At 46.1% G+C, this 20,225-nt stretch overlaps 1 protein-coding gene across 5 annotated transcripts in view; it reads right to left on the bottom strand.

Moving 5' to 3' along the window:
- Positions 1-18,594, bottom strand: part of PIK3R6 (phosphoinositide-3-kinase regulatory subunit 6) — a 56,180-nt gene extending 37,586 nt beyond the window's left edge. For 3 of the 5 annotated variants that reach the window (XM_077892668.1, XM_077892669.1, XM_077892670.1), the window contains exons 1-2: positions 18,398-18,594; positions 2,380-2,478 (exon numbers count right to left, since the gene is read on the bottom strand). In XM_077892668.1, the coding sequence (XP_077748794.1) occupies positions 2,380-2,392 (13 nt within the window). In that variant the 5' untranslated portion in view covers positions 2,393-2,478; positions 18,398-18,594. Of the gene's footprint in view, positions 1-2,379; positions 2,479-18,397 lie in introns of those variants that run through there. The other 2 variants (XM_077892672.1, XM_077892671.1) reach the window with 1 other exon arrangement.
- Positions 18,595-20,225: the final 1,631 nt, after the last annotated feature.

Genomic DNA, 20,225 nt, shown 5'->3' with positions numbered 1-20,225 from the left:
GGTGGATGTGTCCATCCAGATGCAAGGGTTACAGGGGTAACCCTTGGTACACACAAAATTATTGCCAAAGAGGTTGACTTTGTAATTCCCAAGGGATGTTCCCCTAAATCTAGAGTATTGAAAAGAATCACCCTTTTCTATGTTCTGGGTGTCAGCCATCCGAATCAGCATCCCCTCCCTGGGAAGGAAATGGAAACTTACCAATAAACTCTTTCTGGTCTGTTCTCTTTTAAAATCACTATAAAATCACTAACCCCGGGTTCCATTTCCTCATGCTGTGGCCTTTCTCTGACCTTGGCCCCTGAGCTAGGGTCCATCCTCCCAGATCCCATGAGTCCCCACACATTGATCACCTGGACCTCATGGACTGCCCTTCCAACCAGAGCTGAGGACTCATCGGGGGTCCTCTGGTGCGCAGACAGCTGTCTCAGCACCTCAGCCGCTCACTGAAATCTAGGCTCAGCACCCAGACACGCCATCAGCTGCAGTAATGTGGCTCACTTTTCTTCCATCCCATGCCGGACCTCCTTACCCTCATGGAACAAAGGCTCAGATTGTTCTAACAATGTTTGTAATCATGGCCCCTGTTGGCAGGGATAGCAAAGTAACAATAGCTTTGGTGCTTTTGCAACATTGCTTTTTGCAACCCTCAAGATAAATACCTTACTTTTCAGGTGCCCCTCTTCTTAACACTATAATGACAGAACCGCTTAGGGCTATAGGAAGGTGGGAAAGGCTAATAAACGTTTGTAATTTGGGGAGACAGCCCGTAAAACTGCAGTTCTGATCATGATGGGAAAAGTTCCCTTCAGAGCTCTCAGGGATCGACTTTTGGGATGTTTCCTTCTGCCCATTTGATTTGAGTGGCTGGGCGGGCAGGGTGGGGACTTCATCCTTCACGTCTCTGGTGGTGGATGTCTGTGGTTTCTCCTGCCCAGAGATCCTCCCTGCTTTGTCTGGGTCTCGGAGTGGGCACAGGACCAAGCTGGCCAGTAGACTCTCCCTCCAGGTGAACCCCTGTGCAGATGATGGTCAGCAGGGAAGAATGCGTGGTGCGCTCTCCAAGGTCACCATCTACCTCTTCCTGTCCTGGTGGCAAGTCCACTCCATTCTCTGCCTTTGCTGGTGCCTGAGGCTTCAGCTGTTCCTTCAATGCTTGGCCACTCTTTACTTTTGAAGATTAAACTTGCCATATGGGTTTCTACTGGTTGTACCCAAAGAAACTTTATTGGCATACCTCTCTTCCTAAAACACAGCATGGTGTGCACCTATTGTTATAATTAAAGTCAGTGCAAAATAAATTGGTTTTGAAATATGTGGAATTTCACCATGCTGGTTCCACCCCCCTCCTCCCAGTGCAAACCACAGATGGTTAAAGACAACCTGGAATATCACACCAGGATTCACGGGCTTGCCTGGTTCAGATGGAACTGCTTCTGGCTGGGTGAGGCTCTATGACAGTGGATATGTGTAGAAAGGATGCGTGTCTTAGGGATGGTAACAACCTGGTAGCTGCACCAGCTTTGGGTGTGCTCTCCCCTCAGGATAGGGGTCTTCAAGGGCATTAGGGTCTAAGCTTCATGAGGAGTGCTCTGGAACTTTGTGGGTGACTATTAAGTGATACACATCTTGAGAGAAGGGCCATCTCTCCTTGCTGTCCCAGATTGATAAAGCATGAAGAGTCTGGGTTTTGGAACGAGCTAGATCTTGGTTCTCATCCTGGCTCTGCCACTTACTAGCTGTGTAGCTTTGAGTGAATTACCTAACTAACCTCTTTGAGCCTCCATTCCCCTTTCAGTAAAACAAGGACAATTACATTGATACTGTACCCCACGAATCCTTCTGATGTCTGCACAGAGCAGTCCACAGTGAAATCACTAAGGGCCTGGTGCTGGAGCTAGATGGCTGGGGTCAAATCCTGGTTTGACCAAACAGTATCTATGTGGCCTTGAGAGCAATACCTGTCCCCTCTGGGTCTCACTTTCTCCTTCTGTGAAATGGGAGCAATGATAACATCTATTTCATGGGGTCTTTATGAAGACTAAATGAGTTAATATTTATTCAAGTGCTTTTATCACTACTTGATGGATTGTAAGCACTACAGAGGTTTTTGTTAAATAAATGCAAGCATTCGGTGATAGATCTCAAGTATTATTGTCATTATCCCAGACGTCTAGCTCAGTGACCTGCAAGCAGCTGGGTCTCGTACAAGAGTGTGAATGTTCACTTCTCAAGATGTTCTAATATTGGGGCAGCTGAGTGGGGGGGATCTGGGTGAAGGTGAAAGTGGTCCTGCTGGAGGCATTCTCATCTGCAAGAGAGGCCTTCCCCGTGATCCAGCCAGGTGCACTAGACCCCTCTGGCCCCGATTGTACTGACCTGAGCTCTCCATGGGAGCCTGGGGTTATGTGTGAGGAGGATGTGGTTGTCTCAGGCAGCAGAATGGAAAGTAAAGTGGTTGTCTGCACAGAGGTGGTTCTGCAAAATAAGAGGCAGTTAGCATAAGTAGTGGGAAGATAAAGTATATTTGGGGGAATGGAGAGGCTCCTAGGGGACCTAGGCTTCTAGCACATTGGAGGAAAGTCTAGATTTATTTAAGAAATTCTTCTATAGTGCTGGCTATGTGCCGGGCACTCTTCTAAACACTTAAAAACTATCAGCTCTTTAATATTCGTATTAACCTAATGAGGTAGGTACTATATCCTCCCCCATTCTATGGATGGGGAAATTGAAGGACAGAGCGGTTAAACAATTATTTAAGATCAATGAATGAGCACTGAACTCACACCAGCTGGCTCTCAAAACCATGCCCTCAGTCATAACCCCTGGTTACCTTGCCATGACCTCAGTGGGAGGGACCCACTGAAGAGGAACTCTGAACAAATCCAAGAACAAATGAATAAAGATATACCTAAGAGAGCTAATTTAGAGAGAGAGAGAGAAAAAAAGAACAATAAGAAAGACTCAGGAAAGGTTAATGTCATATATACTCAATGGAATAAAATATATTGTACTTTGAATAATGGTAGCCTATTGAAAATTCTAGAAACAAATATTAAAATGTGATATCCCATTGGCAATGATTAGATAAGATAGCATACATACATACCATATATATGCATATGTTGGCATGTTTTGTATATATATCTAACTATATATATATTGCTACAAATATGTGAAAAATATGAACCCTGTCTATCACACATGGTTTTATAGGGAAATAAAAAATGACACAAAATGCTCCAGAAGAGTTAGGAAAACTGCTTGTGTTAGTGATCAGTGAAGAAATAAAGAAAGTTGTCAAAGAATTAGCTCTTAAAAAATGATATATGTTGGGACATCTGGGTGGCTCAGTTGTCCCACTCTTGATTTTGGCTCAGGTCATGATCTCAGGGTGGTGAGATCAAGCCCTGCATCAAGCTCTGCACTCAGTAAGGAGTCTGCTTAAATCCTCTTCTTCTCTCTCTCCCTCTACCCCTCCCTTACTTTCTCGCACATATACACTCTCTCTCTAAAATCAATCAATCAACCAATCAATCAATCAATCTTGGGACATCTGGGTGGTTCAGTGGTTGAGTGTCTGCCTTCGGCTCAAATCGTGATTCTGGGGTCCTGGGATCAAGTCCCACATCGGGCTCCCTGCAGGGAGCCTGCTTCTCCTATGTCTCTGCCTCTCTCATGAATAAAAAGAAATAAGTAAATAAATAAATCTTTTTTAAGAAAGGTGATATTGTGTCTCAGATGGTTCCTTTGATAAATTCTATCAAACTAGCAAGGAAAAATGTTAAGCTATTTCAATTCTTCAAAAGCATAGAGAAAGAAGGCAAGATTCTTTGAAAAAACCAGCTTATCCTTGATAACAAAATCTAATAAGGATAGTTTAAAAAATAGATGAAGCACTCCATACCCACCCACTGAAATAGCTATTTAAAAAAGAAAGCAACAGAAAATAACAAGTGTTGGCTAGGATGTAGAGAAATTAGAGCCCTGGTGTGTTGCTGGTTGGATTTCAAAATGGTGCAGCTACAGTGGAAAACAGTACAGTGATTCCTCAAAAAGTTAAACATAGATTTACCATAGGACACAGAAATTCTGCATCTAGATAAATACCCAAAATAATTGAAAATAGGGACACAAACAGATACTCGCACATCAATGTTCATGGCAGCATATTCAAAATAGCCAAAAATTGGGAACACTCCAGATGTCCATCAACAGATGAATGGGTAAACAAAATGTGGCATATCCATACAATGGAAAATTATTCAACTTTAAAATTGAATGAAATTTAGACATGTACTATGATATAAATAGGCCTTGAAAACATCATGCTAAGTGAAATAAGTCAAGCCAAAATGGACAAATATTATATGATTTATTTACATGAGGCACTTACAATAGATTCACAGAGACAAAGTGTAACAGGAGTTATCAGGGACTGTGGGAAGGAGGAATGGGGAATTACTTTTCAGTGGGTACAGAGATGATGAAAAAGTTCTGTAAGTGGACAGTGGTGATTGTACAACATTATGAATGTTGTTAATGACATTGAATCTGTACACTTCAAAATGGTTAAAATGGAAAATTTTATAATAAATATCACTGGTTGAATTCAATGAATGAAAATTATAATGTATTCTGAATAATTCTAGATGGGATCGATAATCACAGAAAGGGAATATTAGAATGTGATGTATCATTGGTAATGATTAGAAAAGATAAAAAGAACCACTGCTGCCGAGGATATGGAAAGATTTGCTCTGTCATACTCAGTTGGTGAGAGTAATAATTGATGTAGATTATCTGGAGGTAGTTGGGCAATAAGCATCAAAATTCAAAATGTGTATACTTTTTGTACAAACAACTCCACTATTAGGAATTTATCCCAAGGAAATAATTGGACAAGTGCATAACTTTGTCTACAACAAAGTTTATGGAAACATTGTTTATAAAGGGAGAAAAACGGAAGAAACTTAAAGATCCAACTACAGAGTGTAAATTAAGCAAAGTAAAGTTACCTGTGCAATGAAATACTAAGCAGACATAAAAATGATGTATATCCACATTTGCTGAATTGAAAAGATTTTCAGAAGTACTCATTTTAAACACTAGGTAACAAAAAGTTAACACATTTTTACACATTAATTTTTTAAAAAAAGATTTTATCCACTTGTTCATGAGAGACACAGAGCAAGAGAGAGAGGCAGAGACACAGGCAGAGGGAGAACCAGGCTCCATGCTTCGGAGCCCGACATGGGACTCGATCCCGGGCCTCCAGGATCACAACCTGGGCTGAAGGCAGCACTAAACTGCTGAGCCACCTGGGCTGCCCCACATTAATTTTAAAAAGTAGATTTCTAAATTCGTTCAGACGCATTGCAAAAAGTCAGGAAAAACTAAACACCAAAATGTGACATTGGAGATCCTGGCTCTGGTTAACACGGAGTAAGTACACTTTGATCTAACTCTCCCACTTGATACATCTAAAAACTCTGGATGGTATACATGGAACAGCTGAGGATTTGGAAAAGCAAATGGTAGCAGACAGAATGGAAAAGAAAGCCAGTATGTGAACAATCTGGCAATGAATTTTCTGCACTTACTCTCTTCCCATTATACCCTGGCCTGGACACAAAGATAGCCGGAAACTCACAAGTGCACACATAGGGCAGACAGAAAGAACTAGAAGAAAAGCCTTCTCTTTCTGGTCTGTGGAGAATAAAAAAAGGTGAGGTCCCCAAAGGATTGGAGAGATGGGGCGATTTACTTTTTCTTTTGCATTTTCTCCCTCTATATCCCCCAGGCAATCTTGTAATAGCAATAGCAGCAACAGTGATAGCAGTGGTGGCCTTGCAGGTGCCTACAATTCTGAAAAAAGAGAAAGTTTTCCCTCTGACTAGAGGAACTATAGTTCCAAGGGCATGGGAAGAATCCTTAATGCTTTCTTCCTTCTATCAGAGGAACACCCAGAAATAACAAACAGAAGATGAGTAATAAAGTGGTAGTCCTGAATAAAAAATATATCAATAGCTATATGAAATGTAACTGGTCTAAACACATCAATTAAAAGACATAGATTATCAGCATTAAAAAAAAATAGAACCAACTCTATGCTGTTTACAATAAATTTACTTCAAATATAATGCCACAGGTAAGCAAAAGAACAATAAAAAATACTCCTGACTATTAATCAAAATAACATTGAAGTCGCTGTATTAATATGAGACAAAGTAGAGTTCAGAGCAAGGAAAATTACCAGGAATAAGCTTCTAATTACATTACATACTGATAAAAGGGTCAATTCATGAAGAAGCTATAACAATCCTAAATATGTATGCACCTAAAAGCAAGGCTTCAAAATACACAAAGGTTAAACTGATAAAACTAAATGATAAGTAGGCAAATCCACAATTATGGTTGAAGATTTTAAGAATCTTTTCAGTGATTGATAGAATCAGCAGATGGAAAATCAGGAATGATAGAGATAAACTGAATAATAATAAAACCAGCTGAATTTAACTGGCATTTATAGAACACTATACAACAATAGCTGAATATGAATTCCTTTAGAGTGCATATGAAACATTAACCAAGATAGACAATACCTTTGGTCATAAAACAAACCTTAATAAGTTTAAAATAATTAATTATACAAAGTAGGTTGCTAATCGTAATGAAATTAAACTTGAAATAAGTAACATAAAGATAATTAGAAAATCTCCAAATATTGGGATATTAAACAGCAGATTTCTAAATAATCCATAGGTCCCCAAAATAAAATAAGTGGGAACACTTCCCAACTCATTTTAGGAGTGTAGCACTCTCCTGCTATCAAGACCAGATAAAGATAGTACAAGGAAGGAAAATAGACCAATATCTTTTTACAAACATATATGAAAAAAATTCTAAGTAAAATATTACCAAACAAAAGACCAGTAATATATAAAAAGAACAATGCATAACAACCTAATGGGGTTTATCCCAGGGATGCAAGACTGGTTCAATATTTGAAAGTCAGTCAGTGTAATCTAATTTATTAAAAATTAAAAAAGAAAAACCATATGCTCCTATTAATTGATGCAGTAAAAACACTAGAAAAATTTTAACATTTATGATAAAAACTTAGAATAAATTAGGAATATAAGGGAGCTTCATTAATCTGATAAAGGGTCTCTACCAAAAAATCTTCCAACTTACATAATGGAAAAAAACTGGATATTTCCCCTCAAAGATTAGGAAAAGACAAGGACAATCACTGTCACCACTTCTATTCAACAAATCAACAAAAATTGGAAGTCAATGTAATAAGATAAAGACAAAGAAGAAGAAAAAAAAAAAAAAGGAAAAGGGGTATACAGACCGGAAAGGAAGAAATAAAATTATTTGCAAATAATTTGATCCTATTCACAGGTATACATAGGAAGCAGGTAACATATGTAACAGGTATAGGTATACATAGGAAATCTCTAAGAATCTACAAAAAAAAAAAAAAATCTCCTAGAGCTAATAAATGAGTTTGCCAGAATCACAGGATATGTCAGAATACAACATCAGGCATATTTATGCTAAAATGAACAGCTGGAAACCAAAATTTAAAACACAATGCCATTTAAAACAGTTCCAAAAGGAAAAAAAGAAATACCTAAAAAAGGGAAATAAAGCTACCAAACATGTGGGATCTGTACAATGAAAACCACAAAATGCTGATGAAAGAAATCAAAGAACACAAAAATAAATGAAGGCACACACTATTTATGATCTGGCAGATCCAATATCATTGAGATGTCAATTCTCCCCAATTGATTTATAGATTTAATGTAATTCCAATAAAAATATCAGCAGATATCTTTTTGTAGATAGAAGATAAGCAGATTCAAAAATTTCTGAAGAACTGAAATAGCCCAACAATTTTGGAAAAAAAAACCAACATTTGAGGATTCATCTCCCTATTTTAAAAACAACTATAAAGTTATTAGTGAAGGACGAGGCACAGATCAAAGGAACAGAATAGAGCATCCAGAGATAGACCTACATGGAAACAGCCAATTGATTTTTTTACAAAGTTGCAAAGGGAAGTCAATAGGGAAGGATAAGTCTTTTCAACAAATGGTCTGGAACAACTGACCATCAATATGCAAAAAAACCCGTAAAGTACCTCAACTTAAGTCCTACACCTCAAATCAAAGTGAATTGAAATGTATCACAGAAAGGAGTATAAGAAGTTAAAACTATAAAGGTTTCAAAGAAAACATAGGGAAAAGTCTATGTGGCCTTGGGTTGGAGAAAATTCTTACATATGATACCAAAAGCATTATCCATAAGGGAAAAAAATTGATAAATTGGACGTTGCCAAAATAAAAAACTCTGGCTTTGCAAAAAGTACCTTTAAGATATGAAAAAGACAAAGTACAGACTTGGAGAGAACATTTTCAAATCACATATCTGACAAAGAACTCGTATCCAGGATATATAAAGAACTCTCAGAACTCACTAGTGAGAAAACAAATAATATCCCTAAGCAGGAAAAAAAATATTTACTTAAACAGATAGTTGTTCCAAAAAGATATGTGGGTGGCAAGTAAGTACAAGGAAAAAAAATGCATGTTATTAGTCATCAGGGAAATGCAGATTAAAACTGGGAGATATCACCGTACACTATTGGAATGACTATAATTGAGCAACAACAATACAAAATGCTGGAGAGGATGTAGAAGAACAGGAAGGCTCACACATTACTGATGGGAATGCAAAATAGCACCGCCATTCTGGAAAACAGTCTGACAGTTTTTCATAAAGGTAAACATCACTTACTATGTGATCCTGTAATCCCAGTCCTACCTATTTCCTGCAGAAGAATGACAACTTCACACAAAAACCCGTTCATGGGTGTGAACAGCTCTGTTCATAATGGCCCCAAATTGGAAATGACCTAATGCCTTCAAGGCTGAATGGACAAGCAAACTGATATATTCACATAGTGGGATACTTGCCAATACAAAGAGATGAACTATTGTTACATATGGTGACACGTGTGAATCTCATGCTGAGTAAAAGGAGCCAGAATCAAAAGCTTACATGCTGTATGTTTCTATGAATAGGACATTCTAAAAAGGAAAAACTATAGGGTCAGAAAATAAGTCACTGTGGTTATAAGGGATCTGGGGTAGGGAGAAGGGCTGACTCCAGAGGGGCAAGAGGGAATGTTTTGAGTTATGGAACTGCTCTGTATCCTGATTGCGGTGATGTTCACTCAAATCTGTATGTGTGTTAAAACTCACAGAAGGGTCTAGCAAAAAACAGTCAATTTCACTGTAAGTAAATTTTCTTAAGTAATTTTCTTTCTACATTCTTTAAAAAAAAAAAGCCCACACCCTAATTTGTAAATGGCATCACGTGCTTATATGCCTAAATAGTTTTTTTCACCAAATTCTATAATTAACCAAAACCAAACCAAAACAACAACCCCCCCCCCCCAAAGCACTTCTCATTTGGTGACAGATCATTTACACATGTAAGTGAGAACACACCTGAGGAAATAGGGTAGGAAGACCACTGACATTTCAATTTACACCCTTCTTGGCCATTTTAATTTTTAACACTTAATGCACGTTTTAAGTTTCTAAAAGCACAAAAGCCTCTACATTGGATGACCAATTTATGGAAAATACAGAATATATGGACATGTACCACCAGGATGCAAAACCCAGACTCTGAGATCCTCTACAGGACAAACATCCTGTTCTCTTTTAACAGATAAATTGCAAGGAAAAGAGGGTGGTAGTGAGAACAGACATGAAAATGAATGGTTGGTGGGGGCGATGGCTAGGAATTCACAGGGATTTAAGAGACTTTATCATTCTTGTTTAGATCCCAATTCAAACCATTACAAAAAATACTACGTTTGAGGCAAGTGGGAATTTAAACACTACAGAAATGTGGGGGGAGGGAGATAATAGTATTGTAGTTATGTTTGGGGGAAAAAAGTGCTGTCATCTTTTTGAAAATTAAACTTTTAGGGACACCTGGGTGGCTCAGTGGTTGAGCATCTGCCTTTGGCTCAGGGCGTGATCCTGGAGTCCTGGGATGAGTCCCCAGTCGGGCTCCCTGCAGGGGCCTGCTTCTCCCTCTGCCTGTGTCTCTGTGTCTCTCATGAATAAATAAATAAAATCTTTTTTTTTTAAGTTAAACTTTCAATTTTGAGATCATTGCAGATTCACCGGCAGTTGTAAAAAGAGATCTCAAGCACACCTCACCTGGTCTGCTCGGCGATGGCATCTTGTGAAACCACAGAATGGTATCATAACCAGGACATTTGACATTAAAACTCCTTATTCAGATTTTCCCAGTTTACGTGCACCTGTGTCTTTTGGTACCTGTGTGTGTGTGTGTGTGTGTGTGTGTTATCACTCACCCACGGGTAGTGGGATCACAGGTAATTTTCACTGTGATGCACTTCTTCATCTTCCAATTGCCTAAGATTATATCTGACCTTATTTTTATTATAGAACAGATGGCACATATTTGTACATTGTGAAACCCAGCCATAAAACGGACACCTGTGAGCCCACCACCCAACTTAGGAAGACTGCCAACACATTGCCCCGTGTGTGTTAACTTAAAAGAAGGGTAACCTAGAAAAAAAAAACCCAAATGGTAAAACTATGTAAATAATTGCCCTTCTCTCCCTTCCTGGGCGCCTGTGTGGCTCATCCCCCGGGCTCTTGAGGCCAGGCTCCTCCTCTGTAGGATGAGCATCCAGGAATGCCAGTTGCAATGTCAAACTGTTACGTGACAACATTTTGAGAAGGGGCTGGGTGTGGAGATGGAGGACCCAAAACTCTACCGGGGAGAGGAATGTGTTGAGCATTCGTGATGCTCATTTTTTCTGAAAAGGCTCAGCGGCATGTTTTTGTGGGTGAGACAAGACATGGAAAGCTGAAGGAACTGTGAAAGAGCAAACACGAAGATTCAACCAACAGATGGGAGTGTGTGGCCGACCCTCGATGTTCCTAGTCTTGGGGGGCGGAACCAGAAAATGGCAACGCCGGGTGGTCCAAGTGGACCCTGACTCCGGACCCAGTGGTTCAGGGAGGCCGAGGGAAGCTTCCCACGTGTTGCTCAGGATGTTGGATTCCCAGGCCCCCCTGTGTTAGCTGCGCTTAGGAGTGATCATGATCATCTCTGCTCAACCCGCGGGACCCAGCTGCCATCACCTCTGGCTCAGGTCGTGGCCATTCCCCCAATACGTCCCCCTGCATCCACCCTTTCCCTACAATCTAGTCCTTGATTAAAGACTTCCAATGGCTTCTCTGAGATCTTAAAATAACTCCCCTCCTTACCCGGCCTAACTCCAGCCTCAGCCCCAGTGCACCATCTCCTCCACCTCTCCCTCTGGTTCACCAGGCTCTCACTCATGGCTTCCATTGTGTCGCTCGCACTTGCCAGAACCCAGACCTGCCTCAGGGCCTTTGCACGCCTCTCCCTGGACCGCCCTTCCCCACAGCTGGCTCCTTCTCAAGACTCAAGTCTCATTTTAAATATCACCTCCTTAGAGAGCCCTTTCCTGGTCAAACTTAGTCTAAAATAAGCCCACCCCCTACGCCAGGGGATAACTCTAGCACACTCTTTCATTTTATTCAGAGCATTTATCAGGGTCAGATGTCTCCCTGTGTCATGATTAACTTACTGGGCGACTCATTAGTGTGTGAGCTCCACAAACACCGAGCTCCTCCTGCATCTACTCACTGCAGTGTGTCCAAGCACCCCGGGGAGTGCCAGCACCACGTAGACGACGAGTAAACATTTTGATGGAACAAGAGGGAAGCACCTTGCCCCCCAAATCACACGGCTCATGAATAATGACACCACAGAGCTAGAGCTCAATCTCACTTGGGGGTTGTGAGGTCACGGCCACTTCCCTCACCCTCCTCTGCAACCCCTTCTTCTCTCCAAACCCTGCAGGGCACCCTCGGCCCCAGTTGAAATGAAAAGAACCCACAGGTAAAACTTCTGTCCGGGTGGAATCCGTGGAGAAGGAATATTGAGCAGCCTCAAAGGGAATGAAAATGCAAAGATACAGATTAAAAGAGGAGTGTGCATGTCGCAGGACTCACTGGGCAAAGCTGAGGCTATTCTAGAGCTGGTTTTCTTTTTTTCTCTCTCTTTTTAAAGATAGTATTTATTTATTCATGAGAGACGCAGAGACACAGGCAGAGGGAGAAGCAGGCTCCCTGCGGGGATCCCAATGTAGAACTCCATCTCAGGACCCCAGGATCACGCCCCAAACCCAAGGCAGGTGCTCAACCCCTGAGCCACCCAGGCACCCTTGTTTTCTTCATTAACTGTAAAAATGGTAAGAAGTGTAAACTGTCAGTGTAGGAAAAGCCTCTTTATCCATTTTTCTATTCATTCGTTGGTTCACGCATTCGTTCACCAAACATTTATTCAGTGCTCATATGGGTTTGCATAGGGGTGGGAGATGCTTTGTACCACCCCTTTGCTCCCCTGCAGGTGGGGGGGCCTCTGTGATCTATTTCCTGCCTTAAGGGGCTGTTGACCATAAGGTGGTGGGGAGCCCTCAGGGGACAAAGCTTGCACCCAGACAGGAAATGGAAGTGAGCCGAAAAACCCGAAAACCTGGGTCATTCTCAAAATGCATCATCACCTGACTCCACTTCAGGATGACATGTATTTCATAGGAAACGAAGCTGGCCTGTTTTAGCCCCCAAACATGTCTCTGAAGGTTTTCTCGATGAATCTCAAGGGGGGGGTTGGTGTCATGGCACATTGATGTACGCCCGCTGAAGATTTCAGGGGCTGTCCACGGCTGACAGCAGCCTCCCTCCAGATGGCTTCTCTTGGAATAACTCCCCACTCCTCACCCTGCTGAAATCTGGCCTCATCTGCCCCAGGACACCTCTCAGCTTCACCTCCTCCCCCTTCTCTCTCAGGCTCCAACCTCATGACTCCTGTTGTGTTGCTCCCACTTTGCCCGGACCCAGACCTGCCTCAGGGCCTTTGCATACCTCTGCCTGGATCACCTTTCCCCACAGCTAGCTCCTCCTCAATCCAAAGATTTCAGGGGGCTGTCTGCAGGAGACAGCAGCCTGTATCCTACCCCGGCATGGCTTGTGCTTTCTAGCTCCTCAGGTACGTGTCCCATCTCAGCAGTGGGGGTGCACTGTGCACATAGTGGGTGAAAGGGGGGTTACCATCGGGCTGACCATTTCGCCAGACTTTTGGTAATCTACCCCGCTGGGGAGGGTGAGGCTTCTTGAGTCGTCCATCCAGAGAGGCACTTGCTGTAACGTGTCTGCTCAGAGGGGATGCTTCTTTCTGATTCCAACAAAGTCCCCCCTGTGTCGGCAGCAGCCCTATCTCAGCCATCTCTGCTCTTCCAGAAGGCTGGGAAGCCAGGTAAGCACATGGGATTGTCTTGTAGGTAAAATACAGAAACAAAGCCTGAGAAACAGATCTAGGAAAAGAGCAGCAAGCTTCCATCCACCGACATGGAACCTCAATTTTGGGCTGCTCAGAGGCCCTGTGGCTCTTTTTCTAGTTCCTGGCAGTGTTTACAGTAACCAACATCACTGGGCCAATCAAAGAGGGTGGCTCAGACGCTTGAGCATCTGCCTTTGGCTCAGGTTGTGATCCCGGGGTCCTGGGATCGAGTCCCAGGGAGCCTGCTTCTCCCTCTGCCGGCGTCTCTGCCTCTCTCTATGTGTCTCTCGTGAATAAATAAATAAAATCTTAAAAAAAAAGCATCTATGGAACACAGTAGAGTCTGGGGAGCAGAAATTGTGCAAGGACGTGGGAATCAGACACAGTCCTTGCCCTTCAGCCTGGGGCCCCACCAGTCAGTGACATCATAAGGACGGCAGTGTGGCCCTGGCTGCCACGCTCCAGGCCCACGATCAGCACACTGGCCTTCTCACAGACTCATACCCACAACGTGCCTGACAATGAGCCGGTTTCACAGATTCACACTGGAGCCCTGGTGTGACACGCTCTGCTCAATATATGGATAAAATCCCCCTTTTGATGAAAAACCCTATCAATGGTAAATCTAAAAGGTACAAATGGCTCTACAGTGGAAAGTGAGCATCCTCGCCCCTCGTCTGGGCCATCAGCTCCCTTCCCCCAGAAGAAGCCATGGCTTTAGGAAATCTGAATCTGTAGCCAACTCTTAAAAAGTCATATTTCGCATAAAAATCCAGATTTCACATAAGAAGAGTAACTGGAAGATGTGGCAAGAGTGGGCGGACAGTTCCACACCGCAATGGCGCTGCGCTACCCCTGCACAAGGGCCACTGCTCCCCCGTGCCTGTGAGCTTGTCTGGGGCATAGTTCCTGCCCCTGCTGGGCCCCTGGAGGCAGACAGGGAGCAATCCATAGGGATGCTCGGCTCCTGTCTTCATGCTCCCAGAGGAGTTAAGAATTCTTTATTGATAATAAATAATTAATAATGATTAATTAATATTGATTAATTAATAACAACTCCTCTTTTGTGGGGTGCCTGGGTGGCTCCATCAGTTAGATATCCCACGCTTGGTTTTGGCTTGGATCATGATCTCATGGGTCGTGGGATCCAGCCCCACGTTGGGGTCTGCGCTCCGGGAGGAGTCTACTTGGGACTCTTTGCCCCTCCCCCACTCCCTCTCTCAAGTAAATAAATAAATCTTTAAAAAAAGAGAGAGAGAGACAGACAGACAGACAGAATGGCTTCTATGAGCTGGACGCTGGAGTCGCCAACGGTGCTCACGTGAGTCAGCCAATGAACACCCACAGGGTGCCTCTCCACTTCTTTGAGCACCAAATGTGGAGTCCTGTTTGTTAATGGACAGGTTGCCTCTGTTAGAATGTTCCATGAGGGCGGGACTCTGTTTATTCACCACTGGGTCCCCACAACCTGACGCTGCTTATACCATTAGAAGGTCCCAGGCATTCGTAGGTGGACAGGACAGGGACAGGTCACTGTCCTCAACTGCTCTCAGGCTGGGGAACAGAAACAAGTCTGTGGGATGCAGCTGGTTGGACTGGTAAAGGAAGCTTATGCTGATGCTCGGAATGCTGGGGACGGAGACCATCGTGTGGGAGGGGGAACCAGACACAGGGGCTGGTGAGGGGGACATCGAGCTCTGTGTCAGAGCTCAGCTCACGTGTCCCCGTCCTGTCCCAGCTCCCCCGGGTCCCACAAGAACACGACGGCACAGAAAAGAATACACCCGCCTCTGCCAGCACTCGGGAAGATTCCAGGCAGCTGGGGTGGGCAGCAGGGAACACAACCCGGGGCAAATCCCCACAACCTGGGAGGAGCCCCCACCCTGGTTCCCCCGGGGCCACCTCTCCCTGTGCCCTGCCCCGCCACCCCCCACCCCTGGTGTTCGTTCAGTGTCTCCTCTGCTCCCCAGTTACTGAGCTTTGCTGTGTACCAGCCACCGTCCTACAGACACAGGTCCCCAGTGGGAGACCCAATAAAAGGATGGACTCATTCTCTCACTCATTCATTCATGCATTCATTCAGCCCCTTCTATATGTCAGACCCCGTTCTGGGCCCCAGGATATGGCAATAGTGTAAAACAGACAAAAACACCTGTTCTCATAGAGGCCTCGCTCTAATGGGTACGTAGTGAGCGTGCAGGGAATGGATGATAAACTCAAAAATTAAGTCATCTCTGAGCTGAAGGTCGGTGCTGGAAGGATAGGGCCAGAAAGGGGGAATGTGGGGTCATCGGAGAAGGTGGGTGACATGCACAGCCTGGGGCAAGAGGCGCCAGTGTCTCTCCCTCCACGCACGGGACAGATTCATCCGCCTCCAGTATGGCAGTGACAATGTCTCCTTCCAGGACGCAGGTGGCAGGTTTGCTTGTAGCCACTGTGGAAGCTGGGGTTCCCTGAGCTCAGGGCTCCTTGGCTGTGGTGCACAGCATCCACTTGGCTCCACTTCCCTGCTGCCCGCGGGGGGCTTGGGTGACAAGAGCAACCAGCCAACCCGATGCTTATGCACTTGTGCCATGAGTGATCACGTCCTTCGTCCTGGACGCTAGTCTTTATGTTTCCTGCCGGCTAACCAGATAGCTACAAAGAGGGTGAAGTCGTGGACACCTCACAATTCCCCACTTAGGGACAAGGTCAGAGACAAAGAATGAGTGAGCGGGTTGGGATTCGGAGGATACTATTCCTTAAATAAAGAACACTGGCAATAAACTGTCCTCAGGGCAGGTGCAGAAACACCAGTGGGTCACTGCTTTGGGGTGACGCACCCCTCAGGACCAACCACAGACCCACAGAGGCGGCTGTAGGGAGGGAAAGCAGCCGGAGGAAGCCAACGGGAGCCTGTTCCCGGCTATTGCCGCCCACGCCTGGTGCAGAACAAGGTGCAGGAGACTTCTAGCTACAGGAAGGACTCAAGGAAGTGGGGTGCAGAGGAGGATCTGGGGTGGCTTGGCTCAGGGCCAGTGTTCCAGCAATGAAGACTCCAGCTTCTGATGATCCCCTGTCTACGCCGGCACCCCGACCCCCCACCCCACTGGCGGCTCCTAGGCCTGGCTGCTTGTACTGAACACCCCATGCACCCTCCCTGTGGCCATCCCCCCAGGCCTACGGCCCCGGAATGAAGACACAGTTTCCCAGGGTGGTAGCTCTGCTGCCCACCTGTCCTCCACCCCCGACTCTGGTGTGGGAAAGGGGACCTCCCCGTCACCGGCCCACTTCCTTCTCCGGCCACCACTGCTGCCTCAAAATGCCCTGCGTTTGGGGGGGGCAGATGCTAATTCCAGTACTCTGACCTTTCGCTCCATGGAGAGAAAGTCATACTTGCCCAACAACACACCCAGATCTTTGGCTCAGAGCACGTGATCAGGGGCCTCACGGTAGAAATGCAGAGCTCTCAGGCCTCAGCCCTCAGCCCATGAGGCCCACCTGGGCTTTCCAGATTCCCGAGGCCCCAGGGCACGGGGGACTCTGTGCCCAGCTTCCCCTCCAGTGTCTGCTCCTGGCCGGGAGGAAACACCTGTATGTGAGGGAGCCAGTCTGGGGTGGGGAGGGAAGGAGACCATTGTTCTGGGCGGGAGGGGGTGGTGGTGGGGCGGTGGGCAGGGAGTCTGGGAGGAATCTCACGGGGTGTGCATGCAGACCAGGAAGCCCCTGGGGACCAGATTCACAGCCACCACATCTACCGAGGAGCAGGACACCCCCTCACCCCGACTCCGGGGTGGGGTGCTCTGTGGCTGGGCTGGTGGCATTTGGTGCTGGATAGCCTGGGTCCTAATGCGGACATCTTGAGCTGGTTGCTTAGAAACTTTGTGCCTCAGTTTCTCTACTTTAAAGGAGAGCTCATGATAGCACCTACCCCAGAAGATTCCTGCCAGGACGAAATGAGACGATGCTCATGAGGAAGGGAAGGTGCAGAGCAGGCTTGTGCCAGCAAGCCCTCCCTGAGCTCCTCCCTGAGCTGGCTTTTCCCATGATCCCTTCCTTTTCACCCAGTCCTGTGGGTTTGCACACCTTGCTCCCCACTGGGACGCCTGCTGGGTTCCCTCTGCACACAGACCCTCCCTGCCTCTCAAGGTTCAAGTGCCACCTCCTGCAAAGCTTCCCCACCCACCGCCTGGATCCCAGGCCCAGGGGCACCTGCGTACCCGCCCCCCTTCCCCGAGAGCACTCACGCCCTTCACTTTCTGTTGGTCACTCACGCTGCGTCTCAGCGCCACCCCAGCTGGCTGGCTTCTCCGCCAGACATCAGGCCTTGCTCGGCCTCTGGCACCGGCTGCACAGGTAGATGATGCTCGATTGTGGTGTGTGTGCGGGGGACGGGGGGTGGGTGGAGAGAAGTGGCCAGACCAGCATGATCATCCCCTAACTGTCCCCGGGAGAGGGATGGACAGACAATGTCCCAGAAGGGGTGCAGAGGGGACCAGAAGACTGACTGTGTCCGGCGCCTTGTTCCCCTGCCCTGCAAGCCTTGGCAACTCGCCGCATCTCTCAGCTCAAAAACGGGCATGAAAACGTGTATCCGGCCCCCCTCAGATTGCTCGGGAGCACCCACTGGACAACGGAGTGTCCTCTGTCACGCCTGGTGGATGTAATCGGTTATATCATTATTGGTACTTAGAGGATTCGGGGAAGAAAGAAGGGGTCCATCCTCTCACAGGTCCTGGGTCCCTTCTTCTTGTGAAAATGAGTTAAATGATCTTAAGTTGGCACAGGGGTTCCAGGAACCACGTCATCTTGGTACCCCTTCTCGGAAAGCCTGGGCCTTGTGTACCTAAGAGCCAGGGGCGCTCCGGCCCTCGAGGGCTCCCTGCCAGCATCCCTCCTCCTGGTGCCCCCATCTGCTCTGCTTGGGTCTGCCTCTCCTGGCTTCCTCCCTGGACGCCTTACCCCAGCCAGCACCTACCTTGATTTGGGGGGAACTGGGTCCCCTAAGTCTGCCGGTTGGCTCCCCACGGCCCTGCCCAGGGAGGCTGCCCAGAGGAGAACCTGATGTCTTGGAGGAGCCCCAGTGAGCGTCTTTAGTCTCCACTGGAGCCTACAGATTTGCAGAGAAAGGCCGAGTGTCGCACAGGCCCGACTCTGTCCCCTCCTCTTCCTTCCCCTTCCCCGTGGCCTTCAAAGCTCCTCCCAGAACACATCCTGCAGTGAGGCTGCTTTCTGCAGAAGCTCTGCAGTCACCCGCTGGCACTGGAGGTTCTTTATTTTGAGGAGGCACCTCCATAGAGTCCCTTCCTGGTGCTGATGGGGCCTCGACCTTTCTCCTGAACTCCAGACATACCAACCACTGTCCATGCCTGGACACTGGACAGCCAGGGGTCATCCGACATTTCCAGCTCAACGTGTGCAGACCAAGCTCTCTTTCCACTGCCCCCACCTTGAATCCACCTCTCTGCTCCTCATCTCAGAAGCAGACACTTGGGTGCCATCTTAACACCTCTCTCTCCCTCACCTGTTCCATCTAAACAGAACCAAGTCCTAGGTCATAAATCATCTCCTTTCTCTAACCCCATGGCTGTCACCCCCCCATTGGGCCACCATTGTCCTCCTCCTGAATGACCATAAAAGCCTGATCTTGCCTCCACCTCCCAACCAAATGCCCCTCTCTGGTGCTGAAACACAAATCTAATCACATTGTGCCCCAGTACAGCCTTCAGTGGCTCCCTGCTACCTTCAGGGTAACAGCCAGACTCCTCAGTGTGACTTGCAAGGACCGTCTCCACCTGGTGGTTCCTGATCCCCAAGACCAGGCTTCATCCCATCAGTGGACCCTTCCCAGGGGTTCTGGACACCTGCAGCTCTGTAGTGGTCTAGGCGGCCCCTGAGCTCCAGGCCCACGCATGTGCAATGGGGTCCCCTTCAGTCCTCCTCGGGGTTCTAGCAGAGAAGAGAAAAAACACAAGTCAGAGAGGCAGAAAGAAAGCAGAGTGCCGTGAAAGCTGGAGGAGGAGAAAGTGTCAAGGACATGGGGGTCAGTGGTGTCGAAGACTGCAGAGAGGACACAGATGAGGAGCATGACAAAAGCATCTGCTGACCTCAGCAATTAGGAAAGAGCAGTGCCAGGGAGCAGATCACCCCCAAGGTATGGACCTGTTGGCTAGCTTTTTTCTTTTTTTCTTTTTTCTCATACTTTGAAGACACACAATATTTTTGGAAATCTTCAACACACATCTAGACCTTTGAAAAGCTCACAGACACTGTGTTCTCAACTGATTTGGCCTAGTGGTAAATGGCTCTGGAGAGAGACAAATCATTGACAGCACCATTTGAGCAGCTGGATGCAGCCATGCCTGAAACCCTGATACCCGGATCTACTCCTAATTGTTTGACTACATGATTCAATGAATTCTCTCTCCCACCTTTTTTCAATTAAGACTGTTTGAGTTGGATTTCTGCCACTTGGGTTTCTCCTTTGCAACCAAAGAAGTGACTGATCTTTTTTCTGTTGGGACTTGGGTGGGTTCTGCTCCATCATACTCATGTTGCAGAAGAGCATACTTAAGAAGAAGAAGAAAGAGAAGGAGGAGGAGGGGGGGAGGAAGGGGAGGAGGAAGAGGGAGAAGAGGAGGAGGAGGAGGAGAAGGTGAAGAGTCCAGAAATTTAGATCATTTGCTCCATGGCTCAGTCTCCCTGCCACGTGTACTTCTTCACACTGCTTCATGTGACCGGAATCATATTCTACCTCGTATCTTTGATTTGGGTTCTTAGATCATGTGTCTGCGTCATCCGTCCAC

This window comes from Canis aureus, chromosome 3 (genome assembly GCF_053574225.1).
Source record: "Canis aureus isolate CA01 chromosome 3, VMU_Caureus_v.1.0, whole genome shotgun sequence".
Classification (NCBI taxonomy): Eukaryota; Metazoa; Chordata; class Mammalia; order Carnivora; family Canidae; genus Canis; species Canis aureus.
Note: the sequence above shows the minus strand (reverse complement) of the source record. Positions and strands in the feature narration are given on the sequence as shown.